General features: G+C 37.7%; 1 protein-coding gene across 1 annotated transcript in view; it reads right to left on the bottom strand.

Moving 5' to 3' along the window:
• The window catches only part of LOC126309736 (sorting nexin-7-like), a 138229-nt gene that overhangs the window by 13447 nt on the left and 101308 nt on the right, over positions 1-23474 (bottom strand). The window contains exons 8-9 of the mRNA XM_049992096.1: positions 16241-16390; positions 14456-14590 (exon numbers count right to left, since the gene is read on the bottom strand). Coding sequence (XP_049848053.1) covers positions 14456-14590; positions 16241-16390 — 285 coding nt within the window. The remainder of the gene's footprint in view (positions 1-14455; positions 14591-16240; positions 16391-23474) is intronic.

A 23474-nucleotide genomic window follows, 5' to 3' on the forward strand; every position in this document is an offset into this window, starting at 1 on the left:
CTGGTTGCAGACCTCCGAGATAGGGGTGAGTGGAGAGTCTCTATCAGAGGCTTAGTTCTGCAACCATATAACACAGGAAGAACCTAGATTTAGGAATCCTCAGTATAAAAGTTGTAAATTGTCATAGCTGTGCTGCAAAAGCAGCAGAGCTCCAGGTGCTAATAGAAAGCACTGGTGCTCAAAGTGTTCCAGGCAGTTAAAGTCGGCGAAAGCCAGAAATAAGTTCAGCCAAAATTTTTGCAAAGGACCTAAACAATGTTCAGAAAGGATGGGCTAAATACAGTTTGAAATGACGTGTTTGTTACTGTTAGAAATAGTTTACCTTGTAGCAAAATTGAAGGAAATAGATCCTGTGAGTTAGTATGGGTAGACATCATCTTGGCAACTGGAATAAAATAATAATTCGATCCTTTTACAGAATTCCAAACTCAAATGATACAGTTGTTGAAAGGTTCAAATAAAACTTGAGTCTAATTTCAAACATGTACCTGACTCATACACTTATAGTTGGAGGTATCTCCAATCAATTTACCCTCAATATGTTGAGGAAAATAAATGTTTAAATCCTGCAGTATCCATAAAACGTCACCAGAAATTGTGCTAAACACATTCTCTGAAAACAATTTCGAACAATTAGTTCGCGAGCCCACTCGGATAGTAAATGGTTGTGAAAATACACTTAACCCCCCTTAGCAACAAATAATTCTGAGCTAATAACGAGCATCAAAACGGAAACACAGATTAGTGAACACGGGGTTTCCACAGTGAGACTGAATACCGTAACTCCCAAATCCAATAAAAATAAACAAAAAAGGTATCTATGCAAAAAAAATTATATAAAAATTCACTTGACTTCCTGCGAGACAATCTCCCCTCCTTCCAAATTAACAATGTAAGTGTAGCCTAAATGTGGCTTGTATTCAAAGAAAAGCATCACCAGCAATTGAGAGATTTATATCAAATAAATCAACAAAGAGGGGAGCTGATTCCCCATGGTACAAAAAACAGGTCAGAATGCTGTTGCAGAAACAATAAAAAAAGCAAGACAAATTTAAATGAACACAAAATCTCCAAGAGGGGTGATCTTTCACATAATCTCAAAAGTTAACATGGCTTCAATACAATAAGATTATTCTAGTTTCCACAATGAAACTTTGTCCCGAAACCTAGCAGAAAATCCAAAGAGATTCTGGTCGTATGTGACTGGCAGGACATAATAAATGCCGCCTCTGCGCAATAGTAATCTAAGTACTATCAATGACAGTGCTGCTATAGCAGAGTTACTATATACAGCCTTCCAAAATTCCTTCACCAAAGAAGACGAAGTGAATATTCCAGAATTCGAATCAAGAAAAGCTGCCAACATGAGCAACTTAGAAGTAGATATCCTCGGAGTAGTGAAGCAACTTAAATCACTTAATAAAAGCAAGTCTTCTGGTCCAAATTGTATGCCAATTATGTACCTTTCAGTGTATGCTGATGCAATACCTGTGTCCTTAAAAATCATATAGAACTGCTTGCTGGATGAAAGATCCATACCCAAAGACTGGAAAATTGCATGGCTCACACCAATATTTAAAAAAAAGGCAACAGGAGTAATCCGCTACATTACAGGCTCATATCATTGATGTCAATATGTAGCAGGATTTTGAAACATATTCGATCATCATAAATTACCTGAAAGAGAATGGTCCGTTAACACACTGTGAACAAGGATTTAGGGAGCATCACTCTTCCGAAACACAACTAGCCCTTTACTAACATGAAGTGCTGAGTGCTATCAGCAAGGGATTTCAAATTGATTCTGTATTTCTCGATTTCCAGGCAGCTTTTGACACCGTACCGCACAAGCAGCTTGGAATCAAATTGCGTCCTTATGGAATGTCACCTCAGTTATGTGACAGGGTTCAAGATTTCCTGTCAGAATCACAATTCGTAGTAACTGATGGAAAGTCATTGCAAAACATGATTTCTGGCATTCCCCAAGGTAGTATTATAGGCCTTCTGCTGTTCTTATCTATATAACCAATTTAGGAGACATATTGAGCAGTCATCTTAGGTTATTTGCACATGACGCAATCGTTTATTGTCTAGTAGACTCATCAGAAGATAAAAACAAATGAAAAATGATTTAGATAAGATATTGGTATGGTGTGAAAATTGGCAATTGATCCTAAATAATGAAAAGTGTAAGGTCATTCACAGGAGTGCTGAAAGGCATCCATTAAACTTCAGTTACACAATAAATCAAATTCAAACACAGTAAATTCTACTAAATACTTAGGAATTATTATTACAAACAACTTAAATCGGAAAGAAAATACAGAAAATAATGTGGGGAAAACGAACCAAAGATTGTGTTTTATTGGCAGAATGCTTATAAGGTGCAAGAGAGCTACTACACAGACTCCCTGCACTAAGTTTGTCTGTCCTCTTTTGGAGTACTGCTGCACAGTATTGAATTATTATCAGATACGATTAATAGAGTACATTGAGAAAGTTCAAAGAAGGGCAGCACATTTTGTATTATTGAGAAATAGGGGTGAGAATGTCAGACACAGTACAGGATTTGTGGCGGACATCATTAAAACAAAGGCGATGTGATGGTCTCATGGAATTTCTATCACCAACTTTCTCCTCTGAATAAAAAAATATTTTGTTGGCACCAAGCTACATACGGAGGAATTATCATCATAATAAAATAATGGAAAGCATAGCTCATACCGAAAGATGCGTGTGTGTGTGTGTGTGTGTGTGTGTGTGTGTGTGTGTGTGTTTCTTTCACACACTGTTTGAGAGTGGGATAATGGAGAATAAGTGTGAAGGTGGCTCGATGAACCCTCTGCCAGGCACTTAAGTTTGACTTGCAGAGTAGCGATGTAGATGTCAATACAGAAACTAGTCCAAGAAAGCCTACTTATGAAGTTTCAAGGACCGGCTTCGAGTAAATTATACGAGGGTTGCCCAGAAAGTAATGCACCGCATTTTTTCCCTTCAACAATTCTTTATTGAACATAATGAGAATTACACACACACAAAAGACTGGTGTTTTATCTACACACCCTATTTTTCCAAGTAATCTCCATCCCATTCTATGGCCTTCCTCCAGCGGGAAACATGCGTGTGGTAGCAATCCTTGTCCTGGTGGTGGAGCCAGTGCTTCACTGCGTGAATCACCTCCTCATCGTTCTCAAAATGTCTTTCAATAATGGCATCCTTTAATTGGTCCTTGTGAATGACAAATCAGCTTGCTGCAACATGTCAAGTGTGATAGCCGTGGATGGTCTCCCCGACCCCTGCAAATCGTGTAACTCCACCGAACTGCCTTCTGATGACCTCACCCTCTGTGCCCAGTGAATAACTGTACTTCTGTTAACAGAAGATGCTCCATAGACTTTGTACAAGCATTTGTGAATACCTCCCACAGTTTCTTGCAATGTACATCACCTATGGATGCCATTCTGAAACTATCCTGCAGCTACGTTATCTGCCAGAAGTGATGGAAAACACTCACTCAGGACACTTCAAATAATACATACGTACTGTTTCGCATTCGTAGCATTGTTTTCAGTGGAGAAAAAATGTGGTGCATTACTTTCTGGGCAGCCCTTGTACAACAACCCTCCACTTATCGCTCACATCAGGATCATGACGACAAGATTAGATTAATCTACAGAATACACAAAGGCATTTAAACAATCTTTCTTCTCACACTCAATACATGAATGGAATGAGAAAAAACTAATAACTGATACAATATGATGTACCCTCTGCCATGCACTTCAGAGGTTTGCAGAATATGTATATAGATGGAGTTGCCTAATTTGTCTAATAATTGTTCTAGCTTTATACTGTCTGTTTTAATGAATTGCTCAGTTTTTGAAAAGGTGGTTGTATTGTGTGACATAGTAGCTGAGCCATGAAGTGTTATCTATTAACTGACAAAAATACTAACTGAATTAATCACTTACTGTTTTTACTCCTGTGGCGCTATTCAGTTTATAAGTAAGGATTGTAAGATTGTCAGTTTTACTGAGCCAACTAGTGGATAGGAACTAATAGTAAACTTTATTACCGACATTTCTTAAAGCTAGAAGAAAACTTTCATTTTGACATTCAGTTTTAAAAGTGCAATGGTTGCCTTATTTGAAAGAGTAGTTGTGTTTATTGGTCAGGAATTGTTTTAATTGCAAAAGGTGTTATGGCTGACTGTTTTGCTGAGTCAGGCAGTGGCATATAATAGTTAAACCAGTTTTAAAATTTATTATTGCTATTTCTTAGAATTGGAATAATATTTTATCGGTTTTAAAACATGGAACGAAATCCTCATTTGAATGTGTTGTTACTTCTCTTAATAAGGAATTGTTTCAATTGGAAAAAGTTTTAAGGCTGGCTGTGTTGGGGTGTTAGCAAGTGGAAGGTTTAAGTTGAACTAGTTGTCAGTTTATTGGTGCTATTTCTTGAAATCTAAGCAAAATTTTCCTTTTAGTATTCAGTCTTAAAAGGTTTTAAGGCTTGCCACATCTGTACATATTTATCATTTCAACCCAATCAACTTGCAACAACAAGGGAAAGGAAATAAGACTTTTTTTTAAATTTACAGTAGAAGAGGTACCACTGAAGGCATGTATAGTTGATAACCTGCCATTAGATTAACATGTCCTCAAACCAGCTTATACAATGCAATCTGTTAGAATATGTTGTATGGAGATTTGTCTGGCACAATCATCACATAAAGACCAGAGTACGAAGTAGCCAGTGACCACAGGGGTCAGAAGGTGTGACTTCATTCCACATGCCAAAGCCAGTCAGCTGGTTGCAGTAAACTGCAATTAACACCAAGAAATTGTTCCTAATACTTGCACATGTGGTGCTACAGAAGAATGCTGAAGATTAAATGGGTAGATCACATAACTAATGAGGAAGTATTGAATAGGATTGGGGAGAAGAGAAGTTTGTGGCACAACTTGACCAGAAGAAGGGATCGGTTGGTAGGACATGTTCTGAGTATTGGGGGGGGGGGGGGGGGGGGGGGGGCAGCGTGGAGGGTAAAAATCGTAGAGGGAGACCAAGAGATGAATACACTAAGCAGATTCAGAAGGACATAGGTTGCAGTAGGTACTGGGAGATGATGAAGCTTGCACAGGATAGAGTAGCATGGAGAGCTTCATCAAACCAGTCTCAGGACTGAAAACCACAACAACAACAACTTGCACATAAATTATTTTGAACAGTGAGACTGTAGCCTGTTAAATAATGGCACACGGAGTCCCTGAATTCATTTGTGCCCTTGAACCCAGCAACAAAACTGGTATTTGTTACTTTGCTGTAGCATGCCACAAAAAGTCTTGGTTATTTTAAATATTTTCTTCTGTTGGGTCTACCTGTGTTGATATTTATAGAGCACTAAGAGAATTTGAGCAGTGATAAATTTCTTTCATCAGTGACATGGTATTCTATGTAGCACTTTGTCATAATACCTGGGTCAGCTCTAAGTACTGTAAATCAATTAGAGATTCAACTTCTCTGGCAAACAATAATTAAATTTGTTTCATGCTCTGACACCCATAATCAAGACAGGATAAGACAGAGACTTTGTAAAATTAGGCAACAGTAACTGGGTCTGCTCCTACTACATTGGGCTTAACATATTTTAAAATTTTGATTATTTGTAGAGACTGCATTTTAATATAGATTAGGTGAGAGACCTAGGTATATTTCTCAATAAAAATAAGGTCTGAAAACCTAAACTGAACCTTCAGGGCGGTTTGCCTCACTCAAAATCCACACAAATAAAAACCCACCTAAATTTTTAATGACACAGTTTATTTGTACAAATCCTGGAACCAGTTTCTTATGCCTCCCACTGGCATATGGCAGCTGCAAGCCCGAAAATTTGTATCACCAGGAACAAGGCATACTGAAATGGTGTCCTTGCTGTGAATGCAATGGCAGAATTAGCCACACTTAACCTACAGGGTACTTTTCTCTTATCTGAATTTACCTTACAGGACCCCACAAGCTTAGCATTTCAAATAATTTTGAGATAAAGGACCACACGAAGATGTTACAATGTCATCTGGTATGTATTCAATGAATGTGTTTGATACGTCTCCAAGTATTATCACATGTGTATTGAATATAAAAAGACGTCTGTTGTGTGAATTCTTAACAATAAAGCTTTGTCCGCTGGGAACAGGTTCTCAGTGCTGAAATGCTATCTCCTAAAACTGTAAAAGCACAAACATAGAAACTGTATTACGACAAGGCTCCCAGTAGGATATCAGTTTACCATGTAATACATTGTTTTCTATATATGACTAGTGAGAGCAACACTAAGGTATGTAGTATCCTCTCCCTGTTCTACAGAGGGTACTAAATAGAGTACCTTTCAATGAGTTGGAAAATTATTCTACCACACAAACAAAAATTAAAAGGACAAGGATATTTAATTTTGACTGTGATTTGTCCTATCCAGAAGCAGGTGTCGTGTCACACATCACACATAAAGCAGAACAGTGAATTGTATGAAGGGAGCAGGAGCTGACTGCAGTTGAAGGCTCTCAGGTGGAACCACACCAAAATACAAAATAAAACATATTTCTCAAAAATGTATTACAGAATTCATATTAGCAGGACATGTTTTTGAAAGTTTCTCAGATATTTAAATAACAGTGACATTTTTGGAACTGTTAAATAGAGTAAATTTTTTTTTGAATGGGTAGTAGCTAGTCTAAAGATTGTACCTGAAATGCTATTTACCCCCGTCGTGTAATAGACGTATGGGAGCATGGCTTCCATTAAGGACAGTTCTTATGGGCTTCCTGAAGGATCTGTTTGTAGAGCCTATAGGTGTCTCACCAATCTCCACATGATTTTCACATTCTGCTGCTTAAAAGGGAATCAAAAGGGTGGCCAAACCTACACTCTCAAATCTTCATCTCTGAATCTCTCATGTTTTATGCGTCATTAATCAATGTCTTGACAAGGTTAGATTTTTGTTTCTCGCATTGGCAATCCACAGTACAAAAGGCATGTTAAGCTTGTAACTCACTAGATTGCAGCAGAATATGGTAACGTGTGTCACTAAGTGGCAAGAGAAAATAATTGCATGAAACAAGTGCCATTATCTTCAGATGCCAACAATTTTCTTGCCTGTTAATGGAATTTGTGGGATAAAATGCATTATTTGCAGGTTTCTTTTTGTGAGTGTATTGTACCCAACTTTCTGTGAGTTTTATTTTATTTTGAATAACTGCATTACACCTAGAGTCTTAAAAACTGTAATATCAAGCAATATGCTTAGCCAACATCTTTCCTTATGCTTTAGCACACGAAACCACATAAAAATGATACATTTTGGACAGTTCTTTGATGTGGTCTATCAGTTAAAACTGCATATTTTTAATATGGGAGTAAAAATACAAAAAAACCATCAATTACAGTATGTTATAACTGCTCAGTTTCCTTCTCTCAGCCCATCACAGCACAGGACCTGTGACATCACCGAAACATCTCAGTTTTGTCACTCATGAAAGCCATGAACTGAGCACACACTGGAAACATTAAATGTCAAGTTCATAATTGAAACATCAAACATGCAATTAAGCTATTATCTCATATTTGGAGGTTCTCATCTTTAAAGTGTTACAAATCTCTCCAACATGCTTCATTTTTAATGTGGTTTGGTGTGCTAAATTTTTGTGAATTGTGACACAGCCTGTAAATTTTTTTAGAGAGCCCTCACACTGTATTTATGAGAGAACACTCACAGCCTTCCTGTATGGCAGCCATGAGCAATACCTGCAAGAGAGGGAAAGCTTCAGCCAACCACAGCCCAAAAATGGGCAGTTCAAAGTTACATTTTAGTTGGTTGGTTGATTCAAAGGAGGGGACCAAACAGCAAGGTCATCAGTTCCATTGACTTACAAAAGGTTGGGGAAGGGAATCAGCAGTGCCCCTTCAAAAGGGACCATCCCAGAATTTGCCTTACAAAGTTTAGGGAAATCATGGAAAACCTAAATCAGGATGGCTGGACACAGGTTTGAATCGCCATACTCCGAATGTGAGTCCTGTGTGCTAACCACTGCGCCACCTCACTCGGTGGAGTTACATTTTGATAGGGGCAGCTGTAGGTTACATTACTGATAGGAGACCTAACTGCTTTTGTGAACTGGTGTCAAGAACATGAAAATAAAACAGCACTGTACTTGGAATAAACTGAACAAGATCGTGCTGCTGCAAAGAGACTGGCTTTATATCTGGAAGGCTGGAGAATCTGACCTCCATCCACATGTAGTGATTTAAGTTTCCTATGACTTTCTTCTATCATTTTAAGCAAATTCTGGGATTGTTCCTACAGTAAGTAGGTCCTATCCTAGTCAAACTTTGTGATACCATGACATGTCCAGTACCCTTGTAAATGTCATCCATGGACAAATAAAACGGATGAATAAAAACAACAACAGAAGCCACCACCACCACCACCACCACCACCACCACCACCACCACCACCACCACCACTTGGCTGATCACATTTGCAATATGAGCCATACTTCCAAAAAACTAGCTCAGTGTTCAGGCACACTGCATCCAGTATAGCTTCCCAAGCACCCACCATTACCCCTTTCTTTTGGCCAGTGTCATGGCTGTAGGACAAGTGAACAAGTGAAATGTAGAAGTGAAGAATGTGCATGCGAGCGCACATGCACACATACGCACACTCACAACCCCTCCGCCCTGCCTCACCCCCCCCCCCCCCCCCCACACACACACAAAAACACCCACACCCATGCATGCACACAGTCACAAGAGGTAGTTTGTCATCTCCTCGGAAGAGTTCCTTACAAACAAAGACATACATTTATTTAATAGTTTGTTTCACATTTTGGTTTAGTCCTATACAATCTGTTGAGCAGTAAATGAGTAATGCACAAATTTCCTAAATTGTAGAAATTTAAAATTTAAGAATGTTTTGGACTGAAATTTACTATTGAAAAGCATTTATTTGTTAGCCAATTGAAATAAGAATTAGCTTCAGTGAAAAACATGTTATTAGGTGAAACTTATTGAAAATTATGGAGTAAAGAAACCCACAAAAACTGGAGTTTTCAATAGCAAATTCAAAATTTATTTAAAAAACAAAAACTTTCATTATGAAGATTTAAAATTCTAGTTTCCTAAAATGTATTCTTTTGTTATAACTGAAAGCATAATTAAAAAGTTATTGTAATTAGAAAGCTTATGTTTCTAGGACTTTTTGGTGTTTCTAAAGAAGTTATATGCACGCAAAAAGTGCACCAACTTCATAATTGCTCAGTCACATGTTCCCTATGTATTCACATATATATGCACTCAGATATTGTAGGTCCTATAAAACAATTTGTTTGTGATGTGTATTTTCTAGGTGATCTTTTAAAAAATCATTTTGGGAGAAAATGAATGCCAACAACTAATGTGCAGAAAAATGTTTCAACAACATCAAACCCACTTCAAACAAACATCGAAGTCATGGTTCATTTGCATCTCCCAAGTCATGAGAAAAAAAATATCTTTAATAATATTTGTAATTATCACTTTCTACTGACAGATTGCTACTTACTGTAAAAAAGACATGTCGAGTTGCAGACAGGCACAGTTAAAATACACTTACATAATGCTTTCAGCCACACCCTTCATCAGTAAAGAGGTGCACACACATGCAAGCACACCTCACGTACACACGACCACCAATTCCAGCATCTCGTACGAGAGACACTGGAGTTGGCACTTGTGTGTGTGTGTGTGTGTGTGTGTGTGTGTGTGTGTGTCTTTTACTTATGATGACTGTGGCCAAAAGCTTTATTTAAGTGTCTTAATTGTGCCTGTCAACAACTTGAAGTGTCTTCTATATGGTAAGTAGCAATCTGTCTTTCCCTATATTGTTGATATTCCTGCCTGGAGTTTCCATTGTTTGATTACTTCCCACTCAGAAAAATATAATGCAAGGTTGGTGTTAAATATGCCAAATCTGCACTTATGATGAGCCATGTTGTATGTTTCACATAACACTATTTGGCTGCGTAACACTATATGAAGATTTTGTAAAATGAAACATGATTTATGTAGCTAATCAAAGAAATAACTATTACAAGGTAATATGTTAAAGACAGAATGTTACTGGGATAGCACATATCTATTTTTGTAGGAAACTCATGTGGCTGCTGCACACAAGGATTTTACAACTTGTTGCAAGATTCTAAGTATGGGTATCAACTTTGCAGTGAATATTCTGCATGCGTTTGGTACAGGCAGCATGCATGGGGAGTTTTCAGCTCGTGCATCAGTTGTCAGCTGCATGCATAAATTCATAACAATAAGGGGTGCACAAGATCTTTGCACTCCGTGTGTGGGTTACACACTGTGCAAAATTAAGAAAAAAATACGGAAGTCAAACCTTGAGGGGGCCTTAAGTAATTAAACAGGGTTTCATGAGCAGAGCTAATTATTTTTCTGATTAAGGCCATGCAGTCAACATGAATTTATACTTAGTGTGAGTCTCCTCCCCTTTTTACAACAATCAGGAGTCAACTGAATATGGAAATATGGCCAAATGTTCAGCAATTTTATGTTTTATAGGTTTCCTCCCCCCAATGAACCATGAACTTTGCCATTGGTGGGGAGGCAGATAGCCGTACCATAGGAGCAACCACAACGGAGAAGTATCTGTTGAGAGGCAAGACAAACGTATGGTTCCTGAAGAGTAGCAGCACCCTTTTCAGTAGTTGCCGGGGAAACAGTCTGGATGATTGACTGATCTGGCCTTGTAACACTAACCAAAATGGCCTTCCTGTGCTGGTACTGCGAACGGCTGAAAGCAAGGGGAAACTACAGCCCTAATTTTTCCTGAGGGCATGCAGCTTTACTGTAAGGTTAAATGATGATGGCGTCCTCTTGGGTAAAATATTCCGGAGGTAAAGTAGTCCCCCATTCGGATCCCTGGGAGGGGACTACTCACGACGTCGTCGTCATTAGGAGAAAGGAAGCTGACGTTCTGCGGATCAGAGCGTGGAATGTCAGATCCCTTAAACGGACATGTAGGTTAGAAAATTTAAGTAGGGAAATGGATAGGTTAATGTTAGATACAGTGGGAATTAGTGAAGTTCGGTGGCAGGAGAAACAAGACTTCTGGTCAGGTTAATACAGCGTTATAAATACAAAATTAAATAGGGGTAATGCAGGAGTAGGTTTAATAATGAATAAAAAGATAGGAGTGTGGGTAAGCTACTGCCAACAACATAGTGAATGCATTATTGTGGCCAAGATAGACACAAAGCCCATGCCTACCACAGTAGTACAAGTTTAGGTGCCAACTAGCTATGGAGATGAAGAGATTGATGAAATGTATGACGAGATAAAATAAATGATACAGATAGTGAAGGGAGACGAAAATTTAATAGTCATGGATGACTGGAATTCGATAGTAGCGAAAGGATGAGAAGGAAATATAAGTAAATATGGATTGGGTGTAAGAAATGAAAGAGGAAGCTGCCTAGTAGCATTTTGCGCAGAGCATAATTTAATCATAGCTAACACTTGGTTCAAGAGTCATGAAAGAAGGTTGTATACATGGAAGAACCCTGGAGATAGTGGAAGGTTTCAAATAGATTATGTAATGGTAAGACAGAGATTTAGGAATCAGATTTTAAACTGTAAGACATTTCCACGGGCAGATGCGGACTCTGACCACAATCTATTGGTTATGAACTGTAGATTAAAACTGAAGAAACTACAAAGAGGTGGGATTTAAGGAGCTGGGACCTGGATAAACTGAAAGAACCAGAGGTTGTACAGAGTTTCAGGGAGAGCATAAGGGAACAATTGACAGGAATGGGGAAAAGAAATGCAGTAGAAGAAGTATGGGTAGCTTTGAGGGATGAAATAGTGAAGGCAGCAGATAATCAAGTAGGTAAAAAGACGAAGGCTAGTAGAAATCCTTGGGTAACAGAAGATATATTAAATTTAATTGGCGAAAGGAGAAAATATAAAATTGCAGTAAACAAAGCAGGCAAAAAGGAATACAACTGTCTCAAAAATGAGATCGACAGGAAGTGCAGAATGGCTCAGCAGATGGCTAGAGGACAAATGTAAGGATGTAGAGGCTTATCTCATGAGGGGTAGATAGATACTGCCTACAGGAAAATTAAAGAGACCTTTGGAGAAAAGAGAACCACTTGCATGAATATCAAGAGCTCAGATGGAAACCCAGTTCTAAGGAAATAAGGGAAAGCAGAAAGGTGGAAGGAGTATATAGAGGGTCTATACAGGGGCGATGTTCTCGAGGACAATATTATGGAAATGGAAGAGGAGGTAGATGAAAATGAAATCGGAGATATGATACTACGTGAAGAGTTTGACAGAGCACTGAAAGACCTGAGTCGAAACAAGGCCCCGGGAGTAGACAACATTCCATTAGAACTACTGACGGCCTTGGGAGAGCCAGTCTTGACAAAACTCTACCATCTGGTGAGCAAGATGTACGAGAGAGACGAAATACCCTCAGACTTCAAGGCGAATACAATAATTCCAATCCCAAAGAAAGCAGGTGTTGACAGATGTGAAAATTACAGAACTATCAGTTTAAAAAGTCACGGCTGCAAAATACTAACACAAATTCTTTATAGACGAATGGAAAAACTGGTAGAAGTCGAACTCGGGGAAGATCAGTTTGGATTCTGTAGAAATGTTGGAACACATTAGGCAATACTGACCCTACGACTTATCTTAGAAGAAAGATTAAGGAAAGGCAAACCTACGTTTCTAGCATTCGTAGACTTAGAGAAAGCTTTTGACAATGTTGACTGGAATACTCTCTTTCAAATTCTGAACGTGGCAGGAATAAAATACAGGGAGAGAGGAGCTATTTACAATTTGTACAGAAACCAGATGGCAGTTATAGGGGTAAAATACAGGGAGCGAAAGGCTATTTACAATTTGTACAGAAACCAGATGGCAGTTATAAGAGTCGAGGGACATGAAAGGAAAGCAGTGGTTGGGAAGGGAGTGAGACAGGGTTGTAACTGTCCCCGATGTTATTCAATCTGTATATTGAGCAAGCAGTAAAGGAAACAAATTCGGAGTAGGTATTAAAATCCATGGAGAAGAAATAAAAACTTTGAGGTTTGGCAATGACATTGTAATTCTGTCAGAGACACCAAGGGACCTGGAAGAGCAGCTGAACGGAATGGACAATGTCTTGAAAGGAGGATATAAGATGAAGATCAACAAAAGTAAAACGAGGATAATGGAATGTAGTCGAATTAAGTCGGGTGCTGCTGAGGGTATTAGATTAGGAAATGAGACACTTAAAGCAGTAAAGGAGTTTTGCTATTTGGGGAGCAAAATAACTGACAACGGTCGAAGTAGAGACGATATAAAATGTTGACTGGCAATGGCAAAGAAAGCGTTTCAGAAGAAGAGAAATTTGTTAACATCGAGTATAGATTGAAGTGTCAGGAAGTCGTTTCTGGAAGTATTTATATGGACTGTAGCTATGTATGGAAGTGAAACATGGACGATAAATAGTTTGGACAAGAAGAGAATAGAAGCTTTCAAAATGTGGTGCTACAGAAGAATGCTGAAGATTAGATTGGTAGATCACATAACTAATGAGGGGGTATTGAAGAGAATTGGGAAGAAGAGAAATTTGTGGCACAACTTGATTAGAAGAAGAAATCGATTGGTAGGACATGTTCTGAGGCATCAAGGGATCCCCAATTTAGTATTGGGGGGGGGGGGGGGGCGGGGGGGCATTGTGGAGGGTAAAAATCGTAGAGTGAGACCAAGAGATGAATACTAAGCAAATTCAGAAGGATGTAGGTTGCAGTAGGTACTGGGAGATGATGAAGCATGTACAGGATGTAGTAGCATGGACAGCTGCATCAAACCAGTCTCTGGGCTGAAGACCACAACAACAACAACAGGATATTGTTATTGACGTTGTGTAAGGAATAATTAAGCATTTCAATTCTTAAATGTTTTGAAGTTATGTTACATTCAGGAACACTGCACATATTGTCAGAACGTAACAAACTTGCAATAATGAGTGAACATCAACCACTGTTTATAGCAAACTCAAGAAAAATCCATAACAACAAGTAAAACATACAACGGCCATGTCCATCAGCCATGGATAGAAAATAGAAAATGCAAATAAATTACACACATTTATGAAGATATTAACAGTCACACTTTGCTATAGCCAAACGTTAGTAGATCTGTTAAGTCTTAAATATCATAACTGTAACCAAAGGGAACTATTTCACACACAATAATTCACACAGACTTAACTGATATGCACAAAGACACTTGTTCTTGAAAGAGTTAAATAATAAAAAAAAAGTTACATGTTCACTCTAACTTTCAGGCTCCTGAAGAAATGAAGTCATAAATCAACTTGAAAAAAATCTATTAATACCTGCTCATAATATTTAATCTGCTGATTTGCAAGTGCAAGAAATATTTTCTTCAGATCTTCTTTTTTCTCGTTGTTCCAACGCTCCAAATCAGCTCTCAGATCTTCATTTGCACATTCAACTTTGTCTTGATTTTCCTAAACAGTGTAGGTATTTTAATTGGTTAGCAAATTCTCTTCAGTTAAACTAAAATGATGAAGGCATACTGAAAAGTAATGTCTCCAAATTCTTTATTTGACAATTCTTAAAGATATTTCAACAAACAAACATTATTGACATTCTGCATCCTCATTCTTCATGTCTACATATTTATTTCTCAATGCAGTCACACTGGCAATGAGCACATTTCTCCCAATGAGAGACCAGTTTGTTGATATCGTCAATGCAGGTTGTCTGCCTTTTTTGACAGACCCACATACTTTTGGCTTTGGCTTTGTTGATGGACCCACAACCTCCGCTCTGCTTCCACCACTTCGCCGCTTTCAAAGTGAATCCTCAAAAGTGGTCTTAAAGTTTTGGAAACTGATGAAAATCACATGGGGCCAATTTGGGACTGTAGGGATGGTGATTAGTGACAGTGAACCAAAGGAAATGGATTGTTGCATATGTCACAGCACTCGAGTGCAGATGAACTCTTAGAAGTCTAAACTCTATTACAGCAGACTGTTTCTCATGCACCAATGCAGTTATGTTTAACACTACTTTGTTACATGCTATAATTCAGATGCTTCTAGTGGTGGAGGGCTGCAAATATGTAGACATGAAGAACAGAGATGTAGAATGTCAATAACATTTGTTTTGTTTAAAAAGTTTTATGGGTTTTCACATAAAAAATTTGGAGGCATTACATTTCAGCTTCCCCTCATATTTAATACAAAAAAAGACATGAATATTAATGATTCCTTTACCAATATAAGTTAATAGTATTAATAACACACATTTGTTGTTTTAGTCAGACATATCTTTCATTTACAAACAAGTTGTTCTTACTTTTAGTGTTACACGTATATATCTGTTTGTGTGTCTTACATTTTACAGTCTGCCAGGTAGATTACCAAGTTCTGCTAAGCCCAGAGAATCACCATACCTATATATGCTTTGTTTCATTACAAGACTATCAATTTACACTAGAACAAAACAACTACATCAGACTGTTTTTAAGTAGCCACCACTGCCTATCCATAACACCCACCATTTGTGGGTATCGTACTATTGAACAGAACTTCTTTCTACTGTACAAAAAAATGTTTCAACCTCCAAGAGGACTATGAAACTTCCTGCCACATGAAAACTGTGTTACAGACCAAGACTCAAATCAATAACATTGCTCACACCACCTGAGCTATCCAAGCACAACTCGTGATCCCCCATCACAGCTTCATTTCTCTCAGTATCTCTTTCCTACTCACAAAACTACTTCCAAAGTTCTCCTGCATACCTTTCAGGACTAGCACTCCTGAAGGAGTTCTACAAGGTACGCAAGGCAACTCCTGTGAAGTACGAAAGCTAGCAGAGAGGTACTGGCAGGAAGACAGTAGAAAGATACTGGTAGAAGTGTTAGGGCTGGTCATCTGCTGTGCTTGTATAACTGTCAGAAGCAGCATTGCCTGTGAAAGGCAAGGTTCCGAAATTAGTCCTACACACTGTTTCAGTTTTCTACAATATTTCAAAACAATTCACACTCAGAGTGAAAATTCATGCACTGTTTATAAATAAAAATATACAAACCAACTTGAGGAAAGATCTTTATTTAGTTTAAAAGATCATTCAGATATCTATTAACTTACCTCTACTTGCTTGATAAGTTGTGGTATAGAAGCACCTAATTTTTGTATTTTTTCCTCTCTTGCTTCACCAGAACTTCTCCACAGTGAGCCTCCTCCAAGACTAAAGTTCCCTCCAGAAGTCATTGGAACCTGTTGCTCCACAGCCATCAGCTGTTAAGGCAAAACGATTTCTTATGAAACTATGGTTTTCACAATAAGAAGAGAACAGTAAAATCTTTAGATACAGCTGAATGTACAATTAATAGGACAATACATATTCTCTGGAACTGTGATGCCTAAGAAAGGTGAAATATGGAATTAAAGACGAATTGGATGTGCCAGATAGAAAGGCACTAGCTATAAACATTCTTTTATTGCTTACCTAAACCTATATCTTAAGTGTAAATACACTAAATATAAATTACAGATGTTGGTCATACAGCAAATCAAACTCTTCAATCATGTTGATGTGTCAGGCCCATATAGCAGTAACCAAAAACTTTACAGGAAACCTTCATTCACTAGTGTCCTGGTAAATAAATTTAGAATAAATTTGAAAATTTGCAATTTTGGAAGTGGTAAATTCTACAAAACACCCTTTACAACCAGTTCAGAGACACATCTATAACATAAGTATTACATTTTTGGTGGCACCTGATTTTCAAGTATAGATCAGAATCATTTGTAATAACAATACTCATTGAGGTACACGGGAGAGATGTGCCTGTATGTGTGCATGCACACTCTGGTAAGGGTGTGTGTGTGTGTGTGTGTGTGTGTGTGTGTATAGAAAACCTCAACAGGTCACAAAAAATTCCCCCGATTTGAAATGGATTTCATAGTAAATTTAAAAATAGCACATTGTATAATCAATACTCAAGCCATCTCACCAAGCATTGCAAATTTAACTTAAGAAACAATAAACAAAATCTATATCATCATATGGGCCAATGTACATACCAAAGAGAAAAATTTTATAACAGCAGGAAATCTATTGATTTCATGTAATTATATTTTCCTGGAGACATGCTGAGTCTCAGCTCTATCTTCAATAAGAGTAAAAGCTGAAGTAATGAATTACAATTTGAGCCAAGGCCAGGACTTTAAACCACATCATCTGCTTACTAAGCAGATGTGCTATCCACACCACCACCTTGGGCACTGTGGCTAACACCGCTGCACAGAATACCCTAGTCCAAAGCCCTCCTCAACACAATCTTGATTTTCCCCTTTTTATATTATCAGCCTTGCCAAGGCTCTCCAATATTGGAATAGTACCCTTGTTTTGCACATAATGGGGAAATCTTGCATGTACCTCAGGTGTAGATCATCTATAGATCTGATGTAATTATATTGCAATATCCGAGACCCCTGGAAACAGTTGTGAATTGAAGTTTGTGTTGGGGAGGCCACTGGGATAGGGCAGTCTGTGCAGCTATGTTAGGTACAATGCCAGGATGGTGTAGTGGATAGGACATCTGTCTAGTAAACAGGAAACCCAGATTCACGTCCCAGCCCTGGACAAATTTTAATTCATTACTTCAACGTCTATCCTTATTGAATACCAGGAAAGATGAGGGAAAACTTTTGTGATCTCCTCAAGTGCACAATAACCCACATAAATAAAAATGATATTAAGATATCATCAGTGGACTTCCGTGCCCAACTACGAAGATAAAAACAAATAAAATAAAAAAAAAAAAAACTGGGACATAACTGGGAAATTAGTTCTATGCTAACATATCAATAGGAATGGCCATACAGTCTACATACTCCACATGAAGGCCAGACAGACCTAAAACCAAGTGCTAAAAGGAATAGATATAGTCTAAAGCAAAATCAAATTCACACTTCTATGGATGAAGAAATAGAATACTAATGAAGAAAACAAGACTTACAACTCTCACCAATTAATCAGAAATGACAATTATCAAGAAATAACCTAAACCATAAAATTAACAAACAATTTAGAAAAACTGAATTTCCTAACAACTGCTGAAAATTTTGCCCCCTTAAAACCTCAGAGATGGCTGATGAACTTCAAAATGTGACAAATTTCATGAACAAAGACAGCAGACATGGTTAAAATTTGAATTCTGCAAAATAATAGAAAATGTCAATCAATCTTAAAAATATCAGAAAAAAATCACCAAAAATATCAAACAAATCACGAGACAATATCAGAATGCTGTGATCCGCTGAACAGAAGGAATCAACCACAAAACCTTTTCCTAAGGCTTTTTCACTATATATTCTACCTCAGATCTAGAAATCAGTCACTGTGTTTCTGTAAAACAGAATACTTAATTTGTGCAATTCCAAAAGCTATTTCAAAATCTCTGGAAGACAACAAAAAACTACAAATCCCCTTCATTGGTGCCAAAAAGTAAGGAAGAATAATTGTGCACAGCAATAATGAAAGTGCCAAAATCACGGCAGAAGTGTTCAAGAAAATTTTGAACTGTGAAGAACCCAGAAACTTTTCAAAATTACCTTATCAAAAAATTTATGCCACCAGCCCAAATTCTGGAAGCAACTCTCAAGGTGCTGGAAACCACATGGCACCATAAACAATTTGGATAACAGGAAAATTCCTTTAACATTGGACTATGACTTTAATCCACCCATTCCACACAAAAAGGAGATAAGAGTGTTCCACATAACTACGGAGGTACTACACATAAAAGATTTTCTACAGAATTTTATATAATAGGTTTAAACAACAGGAGAAGATGTAAGTTAATAACTGGAAGGCTTCAGACCCTGGAGAAGCCGTGCACAGCAAATCATCACTTTATCATCGCTTTTAAAGTTAGCCACGGCACATTACAGCCTATCAAATGAGCCTCTTCGATTTACCATTGTAGATTATAGAAGATTGATGATTGTTTCCACAAATCTTCAATATTTCAAATCTCAAGAAATTTTGGAAAAATGTGAATATAAGTTCAGAGTAGGATTTGCTGGCCCTTGCCTCATAAAAACAGGTTTAAGTTTGAGACTGTTCTTCACCTCTGGTGTTCTATTATTTGTTGGAATAGTGTTTTATTGTGTGTTGCACTACTTAATAAGAGGGTTAATGCACAGAATAGTAAAATTGGAAAATCCAAATTCAACATAACTTTAAATCACTTGATATTTGTTGACGACTTTGCTCTACCAAAACATTCAGGAAACACAACAAGTTAAATCACTATAGAAAATAGTACAGAAAATTGGCATCACAATAAGCTTAAAAAGTTCTATCAGTGTAAAGAAATTTAAATACTGAAGAGAAATAAATTATAACTCTCAACCAAAACTTGTAAGAAATAACAGATTAAACCATGATAGATATCACCATGAATACAAGCAATAGAAGGTGCGATGTAACAGCCACAAAATTAAAACAAAAATAGTAACAAATAAATAAACAAATAAATAAATAGCACATGCAAATGATACTGATTTCAAAACAACTAATACAGCAAAATAGACAGACTACTCAAGAAAGAAAGAAAGAATAATATCACAAAATGCATAGCTAAAAAATACCAGGAAATGTATTTTGTTCTTTGGGTATTTAATGAGGACACCACAAAATGGAGCCATCAGAAGAAGTATGTGTCCAAAAAGTTAAGCATAATCACAAAAAAGAGGACATACTGCCTTCAGGATGTCCGAAGGATTACTTAACAACCTACAGCTTAATCACAAGACATTTGGCAAACAGCAGTGTCCAAAACACAACGTTAGGAAAGTTCTGATAGCTAAGATACAAATTTGTGAGACAACAACACAATTGAGAAATCTCTTCTGCAACAAAAGAAGCTGTTAAGAGGGGATATGGTTACTCCTAACAGCCACACATGCTGCATAACTGTGTGGCATGCTCTCTTTGACATGGTTCAAGAGCTATCTTGGTAGTTGAACCCATTCCTCAGCAAGAATGATTCGCAAGTCTGGAAGTGTCCTTGGTGGAGGCTGATGAGTTGCCATGTGCCTCCCTATCATCCATAAAGAGGAAGTCTGGACAAAACACACCTCTGAAACTGCTAACATGTGGTACCAGTGCCTTACCTCTGTATCTCTGAGCGTTTACAGTATTCCTTTGACCACCAACAAAGACACACAGCTATTTATGGCCATTTAACATGCCTCCTCACACCATCAACACCAAACCAGTCTTTTTCCCATATGTTCCTTCGGTTGTATCAGCTACCATGCTCTGTTCAGACTAACGTGTGACAAGAATCATTTTGCAAACTGGAGCAGGATTCATCAGTGAATAGTAAATTCCTCCATTCACTCATTGCCCAATTTTGATGCTGCCAACTCCACAATACTCAGGCCCAAAACTGTCCAGCATTGAGCAGGATGGACATATGGCAAACAGTGTTGCCATTCTGAGCCTCTGATACGCAGTTTGTCAGGAAACAGCAACTACTGAGGCAGCTGCACACTCTGCAGCCAATTCTCCTGCATGTGTACTCCGATTTCATTGGACAGTTAAGACCAGTTATTGGTCATCGACCTTGTACAGTCCTACGACAAACTTCTCCGGTGTCTCGAGACTGTTGCCAAAGCCTTGAAATGACACTTGCTGGCACATCCAAAGATACTGAGACTTCAGTAGTGTCTAGTCTGCTTCCAGGCAGACTAGTATTCTACCCAGCAAAACCTGGTCCAAGTAGTGTCTTTGTGACATTATGTTGTCAACTTCATAAAGAGACTGCACTCTGCTCGCTGTGAATGGACAAACAAGACAAACATGAGTGGTACTGCTTTTATTACCTTTTGATTATGGCACTATTCACAACACACAGTATTCCTTTCCTATACAGAGCAAGCAGGTAAAGTCCATAAATATTTATGGTGACAAAGAAATTTGTTAACTTTTTTTTATTTTGTCCCTGTAAGTTTCATGGATATACAATCTTTTCTGAAGGAGTTACTGGTTTCATGTTGACACACCCATTTTCAAACCACACTCCTTGTTTTAACCATAATTAGTCAAACAATATGGTTCCAAAAGGCACGGACAGCTTCTGTACAGGAAGTCGAACTGTGGGCAACACACACACTCATCAATAACGTAGCCAATGCATCTCTTACACCAGTTTGTTTTATTCTAGTATTCAATAAAATCCTCACTGATCCATTTTTCTTTTTAAAAAATTACCACTGGAATGTGACACTGACTCCTGCCTAGCTCTATTATTTCCAATGCAACATCTTTTGAATTCTGGCCCTGACTGTTTCCTTGTTTGCCACAACAACAGAAAAATCTTTTACTTTTATTACATCATGGGTTATCGCTCAGTAACTCAAAGTTAGTCACCTGCGTAGGTTTACCAGAACACGATTTCTGATGTTTGTGCAACAGTTAAAATAGCTCTGATCTCTGTTCTTCAGACAAATGTTGCCTTTCATCTTATTTATTTTTTTATCTGCTCCACTGAACATGTCATTTCCTTGACTTTTTCTCTACAAGTGTGCTTTTATTTACTCCTTGTTAATTCCATTTACAATCATTGTTTTCTTATATCCTCCAGCATCAAAATCTAAAATCTTATTCTTAACAATCTGCAAGAAAGCCATCCACAAAGTAATCTTCTTAGTAAAACTGGGCACCACAAAACATTTAGAAGAAAAATAGTTTCCATCAATGACGAGTAACAACAGCAACAAATATTATTATTATTATTATTATTATTATTATTATTGAAGATGTGCTGGAAAGTAATGCCTCTGAACTTTTTATGTGAAAACTCTTCATGCTTTTTAAACAAAATAAATGTTATTAATATTCTATATCTTTATGACAACACACTTATTTCTGAACATAGTTATCCTGGTGAAGAATACATTTTTACTGAAGGGAGACTAGTTTTTTGATACCGTCAGTGTAGAATGTTTGACTTTGTTGATGGAGCCACCACCTCACCTCTGCTTGCACCACTTCATCACTATCGAAGCAAAGTCCTCAATGGTGTTCTTTTAAGTTTTGGAAACAGATGATAATCTGATGGGGCTGACTCAGAATTGACTGTAGGATAATTGATTACAGTGAAGACAAGATGCTGTATAGCTGCAGATGTTGCAGTCACGCATGGTATGGCATTGTCATGCTGAATGTGACTGTGCTCCAATTGTGGATGAACTCTTGGAATTCAAAACTCAATTACAGCACACTGTTTCTCATACACTGACATAAGTACATTACAAACTCAATATTACTCACTACAATTCAGACTCACAGAGGGCTACAGAGGTATAAACATAAAGAATAAAGATGTGGAGTGTTAATAACATTTGTTTTTATTCAAAAAGCTTTAAGAGTTTTCTAATTAATAATTCTGAGGTATTACTTTTCAGTGGGCCCTTTTATTATTACTATCATCACAACCACCACCACTCTTATGGTTGTTTTCTGTTGTTATGGTTCTCCTTATGTCCTACTATCTTAGGCCTACAAGAGAGCCCTATCCATCTTTTCAATAAAATTTGGGCATTCCTCCACAGCATCAGGAGTAGTGTGGATAAGTTCACACTGCAATGACTCTGGAAGTCTCCTTTTCAAGGTATAAGCTTGTCAGTCCCTTCAATGGCCTGTCCAAACGAATCAATTTAGTTCTCTCTCTCTCAAAATTCTTTTTTTTCTTTTCTTTCCACTCTTGTGACACAGCTCATTTAAGAAATCATTCTGTAATCTGAGTTGAATGGCTTGCCCTCAGTATTTATTTAAAAGCATAGCTTAAAAGGCTTTATAATTTGGAATGCTCTGCATGGTGATCAGCATATGTCTGAGCTCCTTTTTCTGTCTCTTTACAAATTTAACCTTGGCAACATCACTCATACCAGCAAGAAAATTAACTTTACTTGCTCTCAAGAAATCCACATCACACTGTTTATTTTCACCAGTTTAGCCCACAGCCCCTGCCCCATGGGATGCCCCCACTGGTAAACCTACTCATCCAGCAATGTTATTTATTGTTTCTTTGAAATTATTTATCTGCTCTTCAATATTCTCATGATTGGTTCTTGTGCTTCTATTATCCTCTGATATGCACACAATAACTGAATTTAATGCTGCATTTGCTTTCAACTATTACTTCTTACATTTATGAACAAGACTTTTGGTCAGGTGACTACAGGGTTATAAACACAAAATCAAATAGGGGTAATGCAGGAGTAGGTTTAATAATGAATAGGAAAATACGAATGCGCGTAAGCTACTACAAGCAGCATAGTGAACGCATTATTGTGGCCAAGA

Source organism: Schistocerca gregaria, unplaced genomic scaffold (genome assembly GCF_023897955.1).
Source record: "Schistocerca gregaria isolate iqSchGreg1 unplaced genomic scaffold, iqSchGreg1.2 ptg000379l, whole genome shotgun sequence".
In the NCBI taxonomy this organism is placed as follows: Eukaryota; Metazoa; Arthropoda; class Insecta; order Orthoptera; family Acrididae; genus Schistocerca; species Schistocerca gregaria.